Consider the following 20,481-nt stretch of genomic DNA (forward strand, 5'->3'; position numbering starts at 1 on the left):
TTACCATACAAGAGGCCAATGTCATAATATTCATTCTTTTGGAAGTCAAACTGAAATTTTGCTCCTTTGACCGGGTCAAAATTTAAAGTACCCCGTATTATGCCCCTGTTTGAGCTCGTTTATGTAAAATTTTATTTTTCATCCAACTCATTTTGAATTACATATTTTTTAATAAAATAATTTTATATATAAATCCAAAATTTTCCTTACTTTTAAGAACATATTTTCCAAAAAATCAATATTACAAAACTTATTCTTCCAAACAATTGGGATCAAGCACACTTAATTTGTCAAATGTTGCCATGCTTGATTAAATTGATGAAAAGAATTTACATACTTGACTGAACTAAGGGTCCGTTTGATTGCAAAAATGGAATTGAATTAAAAACGAATTTCAGGGAATTAAATTGTCTAGAAATTATTTTCTTGGAAATTGTAAATTATTGTATTTGATTGATATAATTTTTCAAGTGGAAAATGTTGAAATAAAAGTATTTTTTGGTGTTTGTTTGACTTTGTTTTATATGAAAATTATCAATTAAAGGGATATATTTTACTAGTGTTGAGGATGAAATTTGTTTCCATTGCCAGCCAAAAAAAAAAAAAATTTCAAGAAAATAATGTCTATGTGGCATCAAAAGGTGGAAAATGAATTACAAAAAAAATTTTGGCAATCAAACACCAAAAAAATGAAAAGATGGAATTAAATTTCCACTTTCCATGGAATTCTTGACCAATCAAACAGGCCATAAGAGTGTCTTCAAGAAACTCTTTGTCTTTAAAGATTATATTCTATTATTTAAAGAACATCTATAAATTTAGATAATTAAAATTTTAAAATATTCCAACAAACTCTTTATATTTAACACTTTTAATTTTACTAATCTAAAAAAATTATTTATTATTTTTTTATCTTTTATTTTAATTAGTTTTTCTTTAGATTATTTTATTATTTTATATATTAAAAATTGAAATACTTTGAATGCATTTAATTATAGTGAGTAGGTTTGGCTCTCCAAATTTGGATTGGAGAGTCAAACTCACTCTCTAAATTAAAATGTTAATTTAAAGAATTTTTTGGAGTATAATTTCAAGAATTAACTATTTCAAATAGAGAGTATCTTATGGTTAAAGAGTTTTTCTTAGACACTTTAAGTTAATTATTACAGATTCGTTTGTTGATTGTGGAGAGTACTGAAATTTTCCAAATTAGATGGACAAACTCTAATGCCTCGACATATTTAGATATCAAAATCCTCATTCGCATCTTAATGTCAACCTAATAATGGATATGGCATTGCCCCCCAGGGTACATCCGAGTTGGTGGAACAATCACTTCGCTGGGACGCTGGAAGCAAGGGTGCGGAGTTCGATTCCTGGAGTTAACACTGGGAGCCATATGGAGAGGAAGCCATTGGTGTGAACAAACGCCCAGTGAGGAGAGCTCTCTTTGCGGAAGGAGTCCAAATGAGTTGTGGGAACCTGGGAGCCAACAAGGGCACATCTTGCGATTTACCTCCCTGAGCTGCTGAGGGGCTGGAGGTTCAGGGACAAGGATCTAGTCGGACGCAAGCCCGGACACCTTGTAAAAAAAAAGAAAAAAAAAATAATGGATATGGCATTACCTAAGCTTCTAGAAGTCTTGACTTTAGGGTTCGTAAAAGTAAAAGGATTACACTCACCAATAGAAAATCTAGTCCGTTAGTTTAGGAAAACCGTACGGTGGCAATGGCTGGTGGGGGCACTTTGAACCAACCCAATAGTCTAAATATTGACATTTTAGCAATTTTACACTTTACACATTCTAAATATATGAGACATACTTGGGATCTGTTCGGTGGTGATTATGAGAATTGTTTTTTTGATCGTTAGAGAGAAAAGTGGGCTTCACCCGTGAATGAAGAAGTCAATAATGACAGAATCAAAAAACTGATTTTTTTGGGATGAAAATTTGCTACCAAACGAGAATTTAGTGTTCTTTAATTCATGCTGTATATCTTGGGTGTCTTAATCTAATAGTTATAAATAGAAACACTGACCATGGTATTTAGATGCAGTGGAATTATAAAACGATGATGAACATAATAATCACAAACGATTTGTTCAAAATTTATTGAGTATAATTAACAAGAAAGTGGAAACTTTCCCAATGCACAAGTTTATTCATCAAATTCTCAATCCATTTCCTCCAATTTATAACTTATTTATCGACTATACGCTGATATGTATCAGACGCTAAGAAAATGAGCATAAAATCTTCTTTATCTATCTTTACCATAGTTAGGATTTAAAAACTAATGATTATTCGTAATTACATCATAAGCATGATGGTGCAATTAGGCCACACGACACCACCTATTGAGACCCAACTTTGTTCTAATTTTATAATGACAGCTAAAGAGCGTTAATGTGTTATTATCAACTTGAAATAAGATTTAGAGCTAAGAACAATTCATTTCACGTGTAAGAATTAAGAATATTACAATACATTCATTATTTGTTTCTCATTCTTTCTTCATTAAAATAAAAAATATGACTGTTATCCATCACATTAATCCACCAAATTTAAATTTCTATCTCTCGTATGGGACCCATAGTAACGATATTTTTCATTCTCATTCTTACAAAAATGAGAAACAAACGGGCTCAGTACCAATTGCATATAATTTTAAGGTTTTTATTATGACATTAAAAACTCCAAAATTGAATATTGTATTCTTGAACCAAAGAGAAAACAAAAATCAAAATACTAAACTAAGGTGGCATATTCATTTTGACCATGCCATTAATTATTTTTCTGACCGAACTTCTTTAAATAATACTTATAAGTAATTTCAATTGTTTAAAAATTGAAGAAGAAGCAAATGCAATGCTTAAGGATGAATGAAGTCATTTTATTGGCAGCCCACCTCCAAAAGTTTTGATTATAATTCATTTAAGAATTATTTGAAGACTACAAAGTTCACTGTTCACACTGGCATGACATGATTCTCTCTACCCCCATGTTCTAAATTTTATTTTATGCCAAGATCAATGATATTGGATATGATCCACTCAATAATTACTTTATTTTTATATAACAAATTTAAGAATTTTATGTGAAGATAAATATTGCTGGATCGGATCCATTCATTAATTACTTTATATTTTCTAAAAATAATTTTTAAGAAATTTTACGAAAAGATAAATAATATCGAATCGAATCCACTTAATAATTACTTTGTTTTTGGTAAAAATTATTTCAAGAAATCCTTTCAAGATCTGTGTCACCTAAGCATCAAAATAAGGTGATAAAATTACGATTCTTTGTAGTTTTATATATAGCCTAAGTTTAATTCAGCCATTGTTTGAGTCACATTATATTCCTTAGAATGCATTTTTGAATAATGTATCGATGGAAAATGTGTGGTTAAAAAATAAAGAAATGTTTTGAATTTTCGTGTAATATTATTTTTTTTAAGAATGTGTGTTTGAGATGATGTTAAATTACTGTATAAGAATATATTATTTTTTTCATTTTTTTGGGGGAAAAATGTGGCTCAAACCTAGCCTCAATTTACTACTATTAAATTAATCAGTAATGACGTCTAAATTTATTAACAAATTATATTCTCTTAATCTTAATCATATATTTCAAAATATATTCAAAATGTGGCTCAAAATTAGCCTCAATTTACTACTATTAAATTAATCAGTAATGACGTCTGAATTTATTCACAAATTATATTCTCTTAATCTTAATCATATATTTCAAAATATATTCAAAATGTGGCTCAAAACTAGCCTTAATTTACTACTATTAAATCAACCAGTAATGACTTGTCTGAATTTATTCACAAATTATATTCTCTTAATCTTAATCATATATTTCAAAATATATTCATTTAATCGTATATTTCAAAATATTCCAGATTTCACTTTCCTAAGTGGGTGATTTTCCATAATGATGACACAAGGCTGACGTCACCTCAGACCAGTCAAACCAAGGTGGATATTTGGGTTCCCACCTCAAATTTCTCAACGCCTCCAATTTACTAAACCCCTTATTTTATTCTCTTCCCACTGTTCCATTCTCAAATTTCGTTTATAAATACACACACGATGCTTTGTAATAACTTGGAATAGAGAAAGATAACCTTAAAAGTTGAATTTGTATAAAAGAGAAGATTCTTCTTAATAACCAGAATCAATACGACAAGTAAATCGGCATACAGTGTGTTGTTTATTCAGAAAGATCAGCACAGCATGTCTGTATCAGGTACAAATACAAGTTTTGGATTTGAACAGCCAAGATTGGTTGCCAAGAAAATCTTGGCCAAGCCTCAGAATGAAGGTGATGGTGCTGTTGTTAGAAGAAGCATAGGAAGGTATTACACAAACATTTTCTTGAATCTTTTCGAAATTGCGAACTGTTTCATTAAGGCTTTTTTGTTTATTCTATGTTTTGGTATAAAATTTGATCAGACATTCACAGGTCTTATAGTATTTTCTTAAATTTTGCCAAGAAAAATGGCAAAATGATGTGTTTGTTAGTATTAATGTTTGTCTTTAAACTCTGAGAATTTCTTATCATATGGAAATTAGTTTCTTATGTTCTCATAAATTACAGGCCTGAGTTGAAGTCTTTGGATCCCTTCCTCATGCTGGATGAATTTGAAGGTGAATTGTATGATTATTAGACAATATTAAAAAGGGAAAATGAATGTAAATTGCATTTTTGATGTCCTCAACTTGGTTTTGTTTCAAATTTGATCTCAATAAAAGACACAAAAAAAACCTGTTTTTGAAAAGAATAATAATGTTCAGTCTGTCTTTTACGAAAATAATATGACTTGATGGTTGATATTGCAGTTTCACCTCCTGCTGGATTTCCTGATCATCCACATAGAGGTATTTATATCATTATTCCATTGATTGATTTTTTTCTACATTTCCATCAATCTCACGATTTCATGTTGTGTCTTATAGGTTTTGAGACTGTTACATACATGCTACAAGTAAGTTGCCGAGTCGACAAATTTGAGCGAAACTTAAAAAGTTACTTTTAAGCTATTTCTCCACACATTGTTTTCTATTGGTAGAAGTTTTAAAAATTTGTCCTTTCTTTCCAGGGTGCATTCACTCATCAAGATTTTATGGGTCACAAGGGCACAATACGAACTGGCGATGTGCAATGGATGACTGCAGGAAGGGGTATAATTCATTCGGAAATGCCTGCAGGAGAAGGTGCTCAAAGAGGTTTGCAGTTATGGATAAATCTCTCGGCCAAGGACAAAATGTAAGTCATCTTAGTTTCTCTTTTTCTCCTTGGAAGAAGCCAAAATAGTTATTACACGGGCCTTCGGTCCATATTTAGCCCTCGGTTTGGTGGAGATTAAAATCAGATTTTTAGCAGATTTTGATAAAAGATAATGAAATATGTGGTTGAAAAATTGTGAATCCCATAAAATATGTGGTTAAAATTAATTGTTGACTTTGATTTTGACAAAAATTTAAATTATAATTTATATCGAACAAGGGCTTAGGGTGCCTAGATTAAATAGGATTACAAAGAGTAAGGAAGATATACACGTGACAAGTTTGATAATCTCTTAACCATTGTAGTAATATAGTATTCCACACCAAACATGTGCGTGTGGCCCCCGACAAGTAGGTAATATTTATGAATTATCATTAGGTTGAATTCCACATCCTCCTAGTTATTCTACAGGATCGAACCTAGGTACCAAGAACTAGTGAGTGAGGACATCCCAAAGGCAGAGAAAGACGGGGTTGAGGTTAAAATCATTGCAGGGGAATCAATGGGTGTTTACTCTCCAGTTTATACTCAAACTCCAACAATGTATCTCGATTTCACCCTAAAGCCCAATGCTCAACATCATCAAAGCATCCCGGAATCTTGGAATGCTTTTGTATACATAATTGAAGGTGAAGGGGTCTTTGGTCTACAGAAATTGGCGCCCATAAAGGCTCACCATGTCTTGGTTTTAGGTCCGGGAGAGGGTCTCAGTGTATGGAACAAATCTTCCAATCCATTGAGATTTATTTTGGCAGGTGGGCAGCCACTCAATGAACCAGTGGTTCAGCACGGTCCTTTTGTTATGAACACACAAGCTGAAATAGACAAGACTATCGAAGACTATTCTTACAGCAAGAATGGGTTCGAAATGGCAAGACACTAGAGATCTCAATGAGTTAGCTAAAGCTCCAAAACGCTGAGGGGCAAGAGCTTCCCGAAGTCTATATATGCAGCCACTATTTACAAGTCATGAACTCTGAGCTTATTTTGGCTGTTTTTTTCTTTTTAAATTCAATGGATGATATATTTTTTTATCCTTGTTCCTTGTCATGTTTTCAAAATTGATTCTTATAATTAATAAAAAATTTCTTTTAAGTTGTAATCTTTTAGATGGCTTGAACAGACAGCATTAAGTGTGAGTAGGCACACTATTTTTGACGAAGAGCCTGCAAAGGAAGTGAAGGCGATAAGACTATCTTCAAACATTTAAACAAAATTTCAACGTTCTCTCTATAAGACCATTGAGTCCAATTCACTCTACCAAACATGTGAAAAGAGTATAAATTGTACAATTTCACCATTCCAAACGACATTTGATTCAAAATGTTCTTTTGCATGACAAGAATTCCGCTTTAGTATCAAAGCACTTTCAGCGTCATTATAGAATCCCTCTATAAGTAATATAAATTAATAAACAAATCAAATATATAAAGCAACCATAAGGAATTCATTGGTTAGTAGTACACATTTGCAAATGAAATAGGGCTCTGATCACCTGGAACAACAAGAATAGGATCCCTGAGTCTGCTTAGATCCATCGGAGCCATCGTTTACGAGAGAAACCCTGTTCACCGATAATTCTGCTTTAAAAGAATCAGAATTCAAGACCTTCCTGCTGACATTATTATAAATCTCGCGAATAACAATTTCGAAAGCCTTTTCAACATTTGTTGAATCCAATGCAGAAGTCTCCATAAAAAACAACCCTTCTGTTTCAGCAAGGCTTTTGCCTTCCTCAACACTAACAGCCCTTATATTCTCCAAATCACATTTATTCCCCACAAGCATCCTTGCAACAGTTGTATCAGAATGAGCTGTATTAAGAGTATATTTTAGCTCACACTCCATATGACATATCAAGAATTAAGTAATATGACATGGGTATTATAGAATGTAAAAACCAGTGCATACTGTGAAACAGTTCTCAAGAAGCATACAAGACCAAAGGAACAATCTACTAACTGCATAATTTGGATTGAAGGTGTATCTAGAAAATTTATCTGAGCCATCGGATAATAATTTCCTTGTGTGTTCCCTCTATCATCAGTGAAATATCGTTTTTGTAAGTGAATGTGATTATCTTAGTTATGCCTTTGAACAGGCTGGTGGATATCAACTACTTGAATATCTATTGGATAATGTTTGAGATATTATACAAAGTGGAAGTCAATTTCTCAATTTGAGACACCTAAGCTCCCAGAAACCAAATATGATCATGAATCATGAAGATCAACTAGAGGGATGTTTCCCCAAGAAAATTCAAACTGTAANCCTAAGCTCCCAGAAACCAAATATGATCATGAATCATGAAGATCAACTAGAGGGATGTTTCCCCAAGAAAATTCAAACTGTAAACACTCTAAATAATGGTCTCTCGTCTTTTCAAAGATTAATAACAGCACATGAAATTCATCCTATTATACTGTTAAGATAGAATCAAGTATTTGATAAGGGAAAATCCATTTCTAGCTCCAAATTAATCCCTTCCAGCACAAGTTTAATAGCTCCAAAATTGCATGTTATTATCGGTCTACCTCTCCTTTTTTTAGACTATTGCATAACTTTTGTGAGTGAGAGTTTCTTTAGATCCATGAAAGACATGCCATAACTACTTAAAATATCCTTATCTTAAAATGAGTGTCACCTCAAGTTGTTTCCAATGATTCTCATTTCTTATCTTACTCATCATATTATAGCCTCGTATCCTTCTCAACATCTCCATTTCTGCAATTTTCATCTTATGGACATCTTGTTTTTTATTGGGCCAACACACTGTACCTAAAGCATCTACTACTGTTTCGTATAACTTGCCGTTGATCCTTACACATAATCCATGTAGAACTTCTCCATTTCATCCAATCCGCATTAGTCCTATGCATTAAATCGTTTTCAAGTCTTTCTCCTTCATTAATAACCAAGCTAAATACATAAAACAATCACTCTTTTGACTACCAGATTTCTCTACATGACTCCACTATCACCTTTATTTCTTCTATGACTAAAAAGACATTTTGTGTAATCCCTTTTAGTTCTGCTCTTAACCTCTATATTTAAAGAAATTCTCAAAATTTTCTAACCTAATATTCATCTCCATCTCCATCTAGTCTACTAAAATTATATAATTGACAAATACTATACACCAAGGAACCTATTGAATATGACTTGTATGCTCATCCATGAAACTTGGCACCCGGTTTGTTAATTTGACAGATTCATTTAAATAATGTCAAATGTTTTGTCATTGCAAAGCCAAGTTCTGAAATTGGGGCTCTAGGCTATGGATCTCCATGCATCTATTGCACCACTGTCATTTAAAGAAAACATTTTTTTTGAAATAAAGGTGCAACACGAAAGCATGCTATTTATTCAAAGCTCGTCTTAATCACTACCCTACTAGCAAGGTTCATAAAACAAAAGAGATTGCAGAGGTCGTATAGAGGCACTAATAATTGCAAAAGAATATTGTTCGAAGCACTATGTACCTATGGTGTAACTATGTGGCCCATAATAGCCACCATCTATGTGATAAAGGTTTGATGTATTTTAAGGTGGCAGCAGAGTTGTAACACACGCCAAGGGCTTCAATTGGTTCACCAATGAGTTTTCATAATTTAAACTTTTGTACTTCTTTTTAGACAACCCCACCCCACTCCATCAAGGAAATTTATAAATCTTTGCTTATCAACATCCAATTATTTAACATGTTACCCTTTTCCTTTTATCCCAAATAGTAAAAACACCAATTACTTGCTCAGATTTATACAAGCTTTATTCAGCACCACAATCCAGGTATATCACATACATTAAAGAGTAATAAAAGTCAGATCTGGCTCCAATTATTATTGCCTGTGAGTCTATCACACTAGTCTTTACATTTTTCTAAATTTAAAGAATACAATATAACTCTAATGGCCCGATTTCACAAAAATTATCTCCACAAGGTATATGCAATATACAACAGATCTGTCACTTGATAAACCAAATGAAAATGTGTAAAATGATAAACGTTATCATTTCACCATCATACAATCAATTTCAATAAAGCTAAAGCCATTTAGTAGAAAGTACAAGACGACAAAATTGTACATATCGATGAAGAAGTTGTACCCTTCTCCTCTGATTCAACTTTTTATAATTAGTGAAGCACGATGTGTAACCCCCTAAATTCTTGCGCATATCTTTTCAATCACAAAAAGGGAATCAATTCATCGAAGTACAAATCTAAAAAACCGGAACTGTATTATATTTTGACATTCGTGAAACTTCAATCTTGTTCTATTTTTGTTGAATTAGCATTCAAAAATCGGTAACCTAAAAAAACCGAGACGAAATTCAAAATTAGGAGAAACGAGATAAAAGAGAAACATACTCTTGAGTTCATCAAGCCAACGAGGGATGCTATCAAACGTAGAGCTTCGACTAATATCGTAGACAATAAGAGCACCAAACGAACCACGGTAATAAGCAGAAGTGACGGCCCTGAATCGCTCTTGGCCAGCGGTGTCCCAAATCTGAGCCTTAACTTCTTTGCCGTCAATTTCAAGTGTTTGTGTCTGAAATTCAACTCCAATTGTGGCCTTTGAATGCATGTCGAACTCGTTTCTGGCATAGCGAGATAGCAAATTTGACTTGCCAACAGCTGAATCTCCGATTATCACTATCTTGAACAAGTATTCTTCACCCTCATCCTCCGATGAAGATCCCATTTCAACAATCTCTCTCTCAGAGCTGGCAACGGCAGAGACAGAGTATTAAGACAGGGATGCACGATTTTGATAATATGTATCGTGCCTTCTATATATGTAACGGCTTCAGCTTTTATTTTTATTTATTTTGTATATTAAAAGTTAAAATTTTTCTTAAGAGTTAAGTCACTCTTTGAAGTATCCGGTTTTATTGAGGCTACGTAAATGATGATTTTGGTTAAATAGTTTCTATAAATTCATTTTCGTATGCCTTTTTTTTTTTTTAGTTTTTATATAACTATTTTTTATAGTAAATTGGAAATATATAAATAAATGATTTGAAACTAATATAACGTGTTGGTGTAGGAGTGACGTCTTTTAATTTATTAATAACATTTCATAAGTTCGTCTCCGTATAGCTTAGATAATTAACATATCACAAATATGAAATAAATTCACCAAAATAGTTTTGTGAGTTCGGTGATCATCTATGATAAGAAAAATGTAGGTGACACATTTGAAAATTTGATGACCAATAAACGGGGTTATTTTTGGGGTACATAAGGTGGAACATAAGGGTGTCCATTTTTGACACCAAACGCCCCCCTATTCTGTGCGTCGTAGGCGATGGGTGTCCATTTTGAACACCCTTATGTAAGGGGTTATGTACCCCAAAAATAATTCCAATAAAAAATCTAACCAATTTTTTTATGATGTATGCTAAAATTTAAACGTTTGAAAACAATTTTGTAAAATATTTGTAAGAGTCTCCCAATGTATTTGAATTTGTTTCAAGCTTATTTTGAAACCAATTAATTTTATACAAAATTCATAATGCATTTGTGTTTTAATATTTAATATTCGATTCTAAAGTATATAAAATTCAGCATTTCGTAGTTTCAAATTTGATTATATAATGAACTTTCGTATTTTAAGCTAATTAACAATTTGCGTTTTGTCATGTTTTGAAAATTCATATCAAAATATTTTCATATGTTACAAGTTTAGTGGTGTAGTATGGATTGAGATATTGTAAAATTATTTGGTTAAAAAACAAGAAAAAATTTAAAATTTACGTGCAAAATTATGTTAATGAGAAAATATGGGATTGAAAATAAATTTAAGGAAAAAATGAAATTTAAAGAATGTCACTCAAATATTAACTTAACTTGACAATAAGTCATTTCAAAATAAATTATTTCCATATCTTTAAGTAATGACAAGCAAGAAAAAATGATAAATGATAAATTTAGACAATCATGCGTTGCAGTACACATTGAAAATTAATGCCCCAATTTCATATGGGCAAGGATCCATTCCAAAAATCTTATAAAATGATGGATGTGACATTTCTCTATAGTGGTTGTCAATGTATCAACTTGGAAGCATTAAATGGCTACCTACATATAGATTGATGATGGACACCTATGAGAGGATTTTTCGGACCCGCAAATGAGGCCACGTGTCCTCCATCCAACGTTCTTTTTTAAATGTTGCACTCAATAAATACCTAAGATCTACCCCAAATTAAAGGTAAACTTCACTATCACTTATTGATTCTCCTCCCCCTTTTCTGTGTGTGTGAGAGAGAGAGAGAGAGAGGTGTCGGTCTGGCATTCTTTGTGGCCCAAACAAGTTGCGTAAATTATCATCGACTAACTTATTAGTCAGGGTGTACATGGCCGCCACTACCTTCGTCAAAAACAACTGCGTATTATCGACTGTTTGAATCCTGTTTACCAAATAGACAGTGATTGCAAAGATCTAGCGTAGCTTCCTTAGTAATAGTGATTAGTTCATTCGTTATCAATGTAGACTGAGCTTTTCTCACTCATGTGACTAAGTCTTTGGTGCCACAGAGTTTGAGAAGTCTCACGTTCCACTATATTGAGGTTGTCTACATGCATTTTCACTTGAGTCTTATATAAAGTCCACAAATATGTCATCGGGCAAAAACCATGGCGCCACCTTTCATTTCTATGTGCTATTGCTAAAGTCATTGTCATAGTCCTATTTGTCAAGGGCTATCCTAAAAAGTAGATTTAGATGAAGATATGGCATATGTCGGACATCTTTCAGGGTTATTTTACATTCCATGTTCGTTTGTATCTGAACATCACAATTTCTCACAATCTTAGAGAAACTGGTATGTCATATATTTATTGCACCAAAGTCGCCAGCTTTATATGTTGTGAAGAAGTCTTTGTGTGGAGTGACGTGGGAAGATAATGTAGTATTTACCACCCACTCAGTGTCTTGTCTTGAGAAGTGAAGACGTTTCTCATGGATGGAGTAAATAACCATCTACCTTAATATAGTGACTAGTGTTTTTTGGCTACGAACTGCCGTGGCTCTGCTCTTGTAGCAATTTTAGTTCTTCAAGTGGCCCTCTATGCCACAGGAGTAACACTTCTAAGTAAGTTTCTTTCCATCCATGGATCTATCCCTACTTTTGTTCTTACCTCTCCTCTAGCCTCAATTGCCTTATTGTTGTCTTTCTCGGTTCTCTGTGACAAGGGCACGTGACTGGTTCGTGTCAACATCCTTTATCTTGGCCTCTTTATTAAACAAAGCATCCTTGAACATAGACATCGTAAGTTTGCTATTTGGGGATGAGTTGCTGAGAGATACAACTAGCATCTCCAAGTTGTCGGGAAAAGAACTCAGAAGTAGAAGGGCTTTCATTTCATCCCCGAGCGGCATCTCTACATATAACAACTAGTTCACCAGGCTCTGGAATTCACTAGTGCGCTCGGCAACTTAGTTTCCACTCTACAACTTTAGATTCACCAAACCTCATCAATATGGCTTTGCTTCGAGCGGTCTTGCCCGATTCATGTTCTCCAGGTTCTTCCAAAGAGCAGATGCATCTGTTTCTTGTGCCACATTGTGGAAGACGCTATGATCAATCCATTATCGAATTTGATCGATAGTTTTCCTATTTAACTTCTTTCACTCTATCTCCTTAGTAAGCTTAGGGTTCATACATTTGGCTTCCAAAGGATCCCACAAATCCTTAAAATTGACGTTTTCCATCGGAGGCCTCTATAGTGTGTAATTAGTGGGTGTGAGCTTGATCATAGCTCGTGATGAAGATTCATCCATTAACATCTTAACTTCACAACGACTTTATCAAAATGGATGTTGTATCAGAAAACTACACGGGCCAATTGATATTTCTAGCTCTGATATCACTTATTATGATTCTTCAATCATGAAAGAGAAGTTATAAGAGGAAAAACTATTATATTTCTTACTGAATAGAATTTAATATGTCCAGCCACATTAGTTGATTTTTAGTTGCAACCAATGATTTTCTAGCTGTAATTGTTTATATTCTTAATGAAAAAAAGCTCTACCATGAGAAATTGAATTGAAGTTCTCTTCTATCCCAGCCGCAATATGCATGGGAAGAAGACAGCTACTTGTTTAACTATCAATTCAGCTAAATTATGTTTAGAGTAAAGACAACAAATTTTGTAGTTTTTGTTGAAAATTTGATGTGGTAGGTGGCAAAAATTTTCTTATTAATAGAGGATGAATTTAAAATAAAATAACAAAGAGGGAGTCCACTTTCTTTATCATCATCATCATCATCATAAGATTTTGTAAACAATATTGTAGATTCTATTCAATGACAAGTATACATAATTGGCACATACACCTCTTGGCCATCATCGAAATTAACATTTTCCGACCTCCCTGGCAATCAATTTCATAGCCTCGAAAGCAGCCTCAGAGGAGGCTAGAAATCCTACCTCAATAATATCCACTCCAAGTTTGGCAAGCGACGGGTGATGTCGAGCTTCTTCTTGGTGGTACCGAGAGACTGTTCATCGTCATGCAATGTGCTATAGAAGATGCGCACTCAACACATAATTGGGGTTGGGAATATGATTGGAGATATACTTTGGGCGGTGGCGACAGAGAGAACAGCAGATGATAAGGGCATATCTGTTGAAAAAATATCTTCACAAAGAAGGGAATGGAGAAGAAATATATTACAAAACCAAGGGATAAGGACAATAATGAGAAGATGAAAAATAAGATGAAGAAGAAGGCTTGAATACATTATCATTGTCTTCAAACGATATTTACTCCCTCTCGAATTGAATTAAGATGCTTCGATGGATCTTGGCAAACGGTTTGCAGGATTTATTAACCCTTGACAAGGATTTAATACTCAACTATTAGTGAAATCCTCCAAAACTTGATAATGAGAAAGTGGGTTTTGGATATGAGAAAATGGATTTTCAACATTTTGGAATGAAAATCTCAATTAAGACTACATAATTTTATGTGTTTTCTATCTTTTTTCTTGGTCATCAATTACATATTTATAGCCTTCAAACATTATCATACGAAGTGGTACTGAACACACTCGAAAAGCCATCCGATTTTTGATCAAAATGGTCACTAACAGCTAGTCAAGCCTTCTATGCGGTCATATAGAACAAATCTATGCAATCGCATAGTTCATCCCTTGCCAGTGGTTATGCGACCATGGCCTATTTTGGCCTATGTGTTTGCAAATGCCAAATTTTGTCCTCCAAACTGATTTTTTCATTCTTCATACATCTTGTTGATTTTGAACAACATACAACAATTCCTTACGTGTTCAACATTCAATAAGATCCCATATTCAAAATATACAATACTCATGCAGTAAAGATTAGATATCTTTCCATTTAAATATAACCATAGTGTAATTAAAACAAAGCAATGTGGGAATCAAAGATAGCGTTGAACTAGTTGTTCCATGTGACAATACCGGTAAGAACACACATATAAGTATCATGCATTCTCAAGTTTTTCAAACTTAGCGCTTAAATGGCCTTGCGCTCATCCTGCTCGACAAATTTTTAAGAGAAATACTCTAATTCTCTATTGAGAGGGCACCACCTCGAAGTCATCTAGATGAAGATCTTCCAATAAGTTTGTTACTTTTAAATATACTTGTATTTAGTATCGAGTTTCATTAAGAGTGTAACGCCCTGACCCCTTGTGGACCGTAGGATGATATTGATGGATGGATGCAAGATGCCATGGAGTATCTTAGACTTTTTCATTTAAAAAAAAAAACATATTTGGTCTACAAAACCGGCTAAACCATGCTCTGATACCACGATGTAACACCCCGACCCCTTGTGGACCGGAGCGCTACTTACTTTACTTAACTAACCAGTGGTTTAGTTATAGGAGAATATGTTTTAGCGGAAGCTTAATTTTTACAATGATAATTTTAACAACAACCTTTCGAATACTTTAAATAAAACACTAAATAAAAAAAATAACGGAACATAATTTATTTGAAGAAAACACAACTTGTTCTCACGTTCAACGTTATTCAAATACTTTAAAGAAATAACATTGAAAACGTTCTCAAAAATAAATCTAAATAACTGGTTCACCGGATTTTTTCATGGGCTCGTTGTATCACTCTCTATCTTTTCCATCATCCAGGCCCAAGGTAGAATCATATCAATCTGTAGATAAGGGGTTAAACCCGTGAGTTTTAAAAATTCAATAGATGTCATTGGTGCATTCGTAATCAAGCTATACATTTCAAAACTGTAACTTTAGAAACCTTTTCATAGTAGGATTTTCGATAGAATCCCGAACACGTAGAGTCATGACTTAACACGACGCCTCGACCGGAAGTACATGCCGTACCCGGANAAAAAAAAAACACTCCGTTGAGAATTAATACTTGGAAAACACTTCTTGACAATACCAAAACTTCTAGGAAAAACTAATTTTCCTCCTTCTCATTTCTCTTTTTTCTAGACTTGAAAACTCTCTCTTTTATGCTTAGAAATTTTTGTCTTGGTGTAAAAAATGTGTATGCATTGGAGCCTATTTATAGGTGAAAATCTCACAACTTAAGGGCAAGTGAAGGGCCTAATACTCATTAATACGGGTGCCATTTATGTGGGAGTTATAGGTTTAAGAAGGTACTAGAAAATCGTGTAAGAATTTGACTTTTCATATTCCTCGTACTTCGGTTGATACTGTACAGCTTTTAGTATTTCTATCATAACTTCTTCTCCCGATATCCGATTGAGATAATTCAAAGTGCGTTGGAAAGCTAACTCAAAGAAAAACAACTTTTCTTCAGATATTATTTTCCAAATCGAATGTTTTCTATGTCATAAATGGGTCTCAAATGAGACCAAAAAAAATCTAAAGTATACTTTAGCCATCTAATATTCATGTCTTAGTGTCACTAAGGTGTTTAAAATTATTTGGGGTTCTACAAAGAGCTTTATTGCTCAACCCTAATTTCAGTAACAACCAGTGTTATATAATGCTGAGACTATCCCCATATCGAATGATTTGTTATTACCCTTTGAACCTGTGGATTACTTGTTAAATAATGATAAGTAGGATTGCAATCATTGGTGGACATTTTATTTTAAGAGTTTCAACCACATCCCACTCAAAGTAGATATTACTAAATCTCTATTTAGATGTTTAGTTTAATTAAAGAATCCGCTAAATTCTCAATTGACTTTACATAATTTAGGAAAATTATTTTACTTTTGATTAATTTTCTTATGTAGTCATGTCTTAAACTTATACGTCTTGACTTTTCATTGTATACTTCATTCTATGCTTTTGCTAACATGGCTTAACTATTACACATGATAGGTATTGGAAATGTATTCTTCGATCCCAAAGGTATCTCATATAGTAGATCTTTAAGCTACTCAGTTTCTTTCTCGATTTTTGATAATGCTACAAATTCGGATTCCATAGTTGAGTGTGTTATACATGTCTGTTCCTTTTATTTCCAAAAAATAGCTCCTCCTCCAAGTGTAAATACCCAACTCGAATTAGATTTACTTTCTCCCGTGCTAGATATCCAATTAGCATCTGTAAATCCTTCTAATATAGCTGGAAATCTAGTATATTGTAGACCTAAGTTCTTGGTTCTTTAAGTATCTAAGAACTCTTCCAACAGCCTTCCAATGTTCATTGCTCGAATTACTAGTCAATCTACTAAGTTTACGAATTGCAAATGTTATATCCGGTCTTGTTCATTGAACTGCATACATTAGACCCTCTACAACACTTGCGTACTCCAATTGAGCAACTGTCATTCCATCATTCTTCATAAGTTTTGAACTTGGATCTATAGGGGTACTATATTCTTTTATATTCAAATATTTGAACTCATTTATCACATTCTTAATATAATGTGATTGATTTAGATTATAACCCCACTAGTTTTAGCAACTTTGTTACTTGAAATGGTATTCACATATCTAAGATCCATCATCTTGAAATGGTATCCACATATCCAAGATCCTTCATTACTTATAATTAACACGTCAACGTATAAGTAGATAAATATTACATAATCATCACATAATTTAGAATACAAACATTTATCTACACTATTATCTTTAAAATCAAATGATATAACAGCTAAGTCAAATTTTTCATGCCACTTCTTAGGTGCTTGTTTCAAACTGTATAAAGATTTCACCTATTTGCACACCTCATTCATTTCTGGGCAGAGCAAACCCTTCAGATTGTTACATATAAACTTCTTCATCGAGATCCCCATTAAGAATGTCATCTAGACATCCACTGGATGAAGATGCAAGTCATGTATTGAAGCTTATGTAAATAATATCCTAATTGATATTATTCTAGCTACTGGTGCACAAGTATTAAAATAGTCTATTCATTCATTTTATCTATAACCTTTAGCTACTAGTCTAGCCTTAAAGATATTAAAAGAACCATCAACATTATACTTTCTTCTAAACATCCATTTACATCCAATAGGTTTGGACTCGGGTGATAAATCGACAAGGTCCCATGTATTGTTTGACATAATTGAATCCATTTAATCTTTAATTGCTTCTTTTCAAAAGAAATTATAACAACAAGACATAGCCTCTCTAGAAGTTTTAGGATCAGTTTCTACTTGTAGAATGGAAGGAATTGTTCTTACAACATTCTTCTCACTTCTCTTTACTATGTAAAAGAAAATAAGTTGAGAGTCAATTTCATCCGGCCCTAAAGACTTTTTAATTCAAGCTCTTTTGCTTCTTCGAGGTTCAATAGAGTCATTAATGTCTTTAGAAGATGTTTTATCTTGCATTCTACTAGAACTTTAAATTTTATTATGAATTTCTTTTAATTCATTATCCAAAGATAGTGAATCCTCAAAGAACTCATCAATTTTCTTGTTGAATTCGTTGCCTAATGCCTATGATCAGTTAAGAGATAGCATTGAGTATATTAAGGATACTTTGACATTGGAAGAAATAATTGGGGCAGCTTACTTAAATAACTAGATTTGAGAACAAATGGAAAGCTAGTAAAGCCTTTTGGGGATGCTTTGAATGTGCAAGACACAACTAAGAAGAGAAATAATCAAGGCAAGAATGGAGGCAAGTCCATATTCAGAACCAGAGACAAGAAGGTGTGTTGGGTCTGCAACAAAGAAGGACATTCTAGGAATCAATGTCCTCAGAGAAATTAAAAAGGACAAAAGCAAGAAAATCACAACAACAATGGAGACTTAGCCAATTTCTTGGATGGCTATGAAAGTGCTGATGTTCTTTCTGTAACATGTTTAGACCCCAAGGATGAATGGATTATGGATTCCGGGTGCACATTTCATATGATACCCAAAAGAGATCTGTTTATGGATTATAAGCTTGAACATGGAAGTAAAGCTTTGATACTAGATTTGTTGGGTATTTTGACCCAAAATCGCAATAAACACAAATAAACACAAACGCACAGTGCAGAAAAATAAAGAACACAGCAAAATTGTTCACCCAGTTCGGCCCAAACAGCTTAATCTGGGTGGTTTAGGGTCAACCCAATCCACTAGTGCAAATCTACCTCCCAGAGAGAGTAAAGTACAAAGAACCAATCAATAAAACCAGACTGATCATTGATCCAAAGGGATCTCCAAATCTGGACACAAACTCTCATTCATCACAAAATGGCCACAAACACAAACTACAACAAATTGCCAATCGATCGACCTATCAATTATCGTAGCATGATAGATTTACAAAAGTTTATCACAGATAAACACCAAGGAATTATTGCAGATTCAACTCTTCGTAAAGGAGAGAAAAACCAAATAGTCTCATAAACCAGCAAATGAAAACTCTTGTTAAATCATCACCCTTCTAGTGGCTCCCAAGAGTTTTGTTAAACTCTTGTTAAATCATCACCCTTCTTTTGATCCAACGGCCCACAAGTGATATGAAGAAACACAAATCCATGTATCATCAATTTGGCCAATCAAAAGCAGCCACTTAGAATCCACTAACTTAGTTGCCAAAATATCTAGAAAAACCTTACTTAAGTTGCAATTTAGAGAAATAATTAAACTGAGATTGACTAAAATACTTTAAGAACACCATGCATGGTTGAACATCCAGCTTTTAACTTCAGCAATCTAATACCTCATGGAACTTGCTAACTGGAGTTACTTTTGTTGAGCAAATCAACAGGATCAACTTCAGTGGCAACCTTGTCCACCTCAAATTCCCTCTTGGTAATTATATCTTGCACACAAAAGATTTCAACTTTCTCCTGCTTGTTACACTTTGGCCAGCCAGATTATTAACTCTACCTGTTTGGTCAGCTTCCTGGTTATTTGCCTGTGACGAGTACTTGTGTACCTTTCCCAACTCTAGTAACCCTTTGACACATGTTTCCAAGCCTTCCATGCCACAACATAGTCTAGTCCTCTTTGTTTTCAGAAATGGCAGCTTTACCAATGATTGCATTCCCTTGTAAAATATAGAGACCTTGTTGTAGTAGTCCCTTCATGACCACCACAGATCCTTTCATAACCTCTAATACTCCACCTCGAGCCTTGTAGATGCAACCAAATTCATCCATAGTGCTAAGTGAGATCAAATTCCTCTTAAGGCCTCGTATGTGCCTTACACTACTTAGGATCCTTGTTGTGCCATCCAACACCCACTCTATTACAGTATGATCATTGTTTATATTACAATAACTCCAAATTTGGCAGCGAGATATATCTACTCTTGTATTTAGATGATATGCTACTAGCCAGCTCAAGCAAGGTTGAGATAATGAGATTGAAGAACCTCCTAAAATCTGAATTTGAAATAAAAGACTTAGGAAATGCTAAGAAAATTCTGGGGATGGTGATAAATAGAAATAGACAGGAAGATATGTTAACAATAACACAAGAATCTTACAACAAGAATCTTACCTGCACAAAGTGATAACAGAATTTGGCATGAAAGATGCTAAGTCTGTTAACCTCTACTTTCTGCTCACATGAATCTCTTCTCAATCCAATGTCCTAAAACTGAATCTGAAGTTAAAGACATGAAAAATATTCCATACGCGAATGCAATAGGATCAGTAATATTCTTTATGATCACAACCAGACCTGATCTAGCATATTCAATCAGTTTTTTAAATAGGTTTATGGTTAACCTTGGGAAACCACATTGGGCTAGATTAAAATGGCTATTA

At 33.6% G+C, this 20,481-nt stretch overlaps 2 protein-coding genes across 2 annotated transcripts; one reads left to right on the forward strand and one right to left on the reverse strand.

Annotated features, from left to right (window-relative positions):
- The first annotated feature begins 4,068 nt into the window (after nt 1–4,068).
- On the forward strand, nt 4,069–6,370 carry LOC111384360 (pirin-like protein). Its single transcript, XM_023008634.1, has 6 exons — nt 4,069–4,367; nt 4,610–4,659; nt 4,852–4,890; nt 4,969–4,997; nt 5,112–5,278; nt 5,711–6,370. Exons 1-6 carry the CDS (start codon nt 4,246–4,248, stop codon nt 6,180–6,182), a joined length of 879 nt encoding a protein of 292 aa, XP_022864402.1. The 5' UTR covers nt 4,069–4,245; the 3' UTR covers nt 6,183–6,370.
- Nucleotides 6,371–6,512: 142 nt separating this feature from the next.
- LOC111384350 (ras-related protein RABA5c) lies at nt 6,513–10,116 on the reverse strand. The gene is made up of 2 exons (XM_023008622.1): nt 9,669–10,116; nt 6,513–7,113 (listed from the first exon to the last, which is right to left on the reverse strand). The coding sequence occupies exons 1-2, from the start codon at nt 10,003–10,005 to the stop codon at nt 6,791–6,793; spliced, it is 660 nt and encodes a 219-aa protein (XP_022864390.1). The 5' UTR covers nt 10,006–10,116; the 3' UTR covers nt 6,513–6,790.
- Between the last annotated feature and the right edge of the window lie 10,365 nt (nt 10,117–20,481).

This window comes from Olea europaea, unplaced genomic scaffold (assembly GCF_002742605.1).
Source record: "Olea europaea var. sylvestris unplaced genomic scaffold, O_europaea_v1 scaffold290, whole genome shotgun sequence".
NCBI classification, from domain to species: Eukaryota; Viridiplantae; Streptophyta; class Magnoliopsida; order Lamiales; family Oleaceae; genus Olea; species Olea europaea.

Excerpts from the sequence above, each read along its gene's own strand:
- LOC111384360 (XM_023008634.1), top strand. The coding sequence starts at position 4,246 with ATGTCTGTATCAGGTACAAATACAAGTTTTGGATTTGAACAGCCAAGA. Across the intron at positions 4,891-4,968 it reads TCCTGATCATCCACATAGAG|GTTTTGAGACTGTTACATAC; the intron begins GTATTTATATCA and ends TGTGTCTTATAG. Across the intron at positions 4,998-5,111 it reads CTGTTACATACATGCTACAA|GGTGCATTCACTCATCAAGA; the intron begins GTAAGTTGCCGA and ends CTTTCTTTCCAG.
- LOC111384350 (XM_023008622.1), bottom strand. The coding sequence starts at position 10,005 with ATGGGATCTTCATCGGAGGATGAGGGTGAAGAATACTTGTTCAAGATA. Across the intron at positions 7,114-9,668 it reads TTGGCTTGATGAACTCAAGA|CTCATTCTGATACAACTGTT; the intron begins GTATGTTTCTCT and ends CTCTTAATACAG.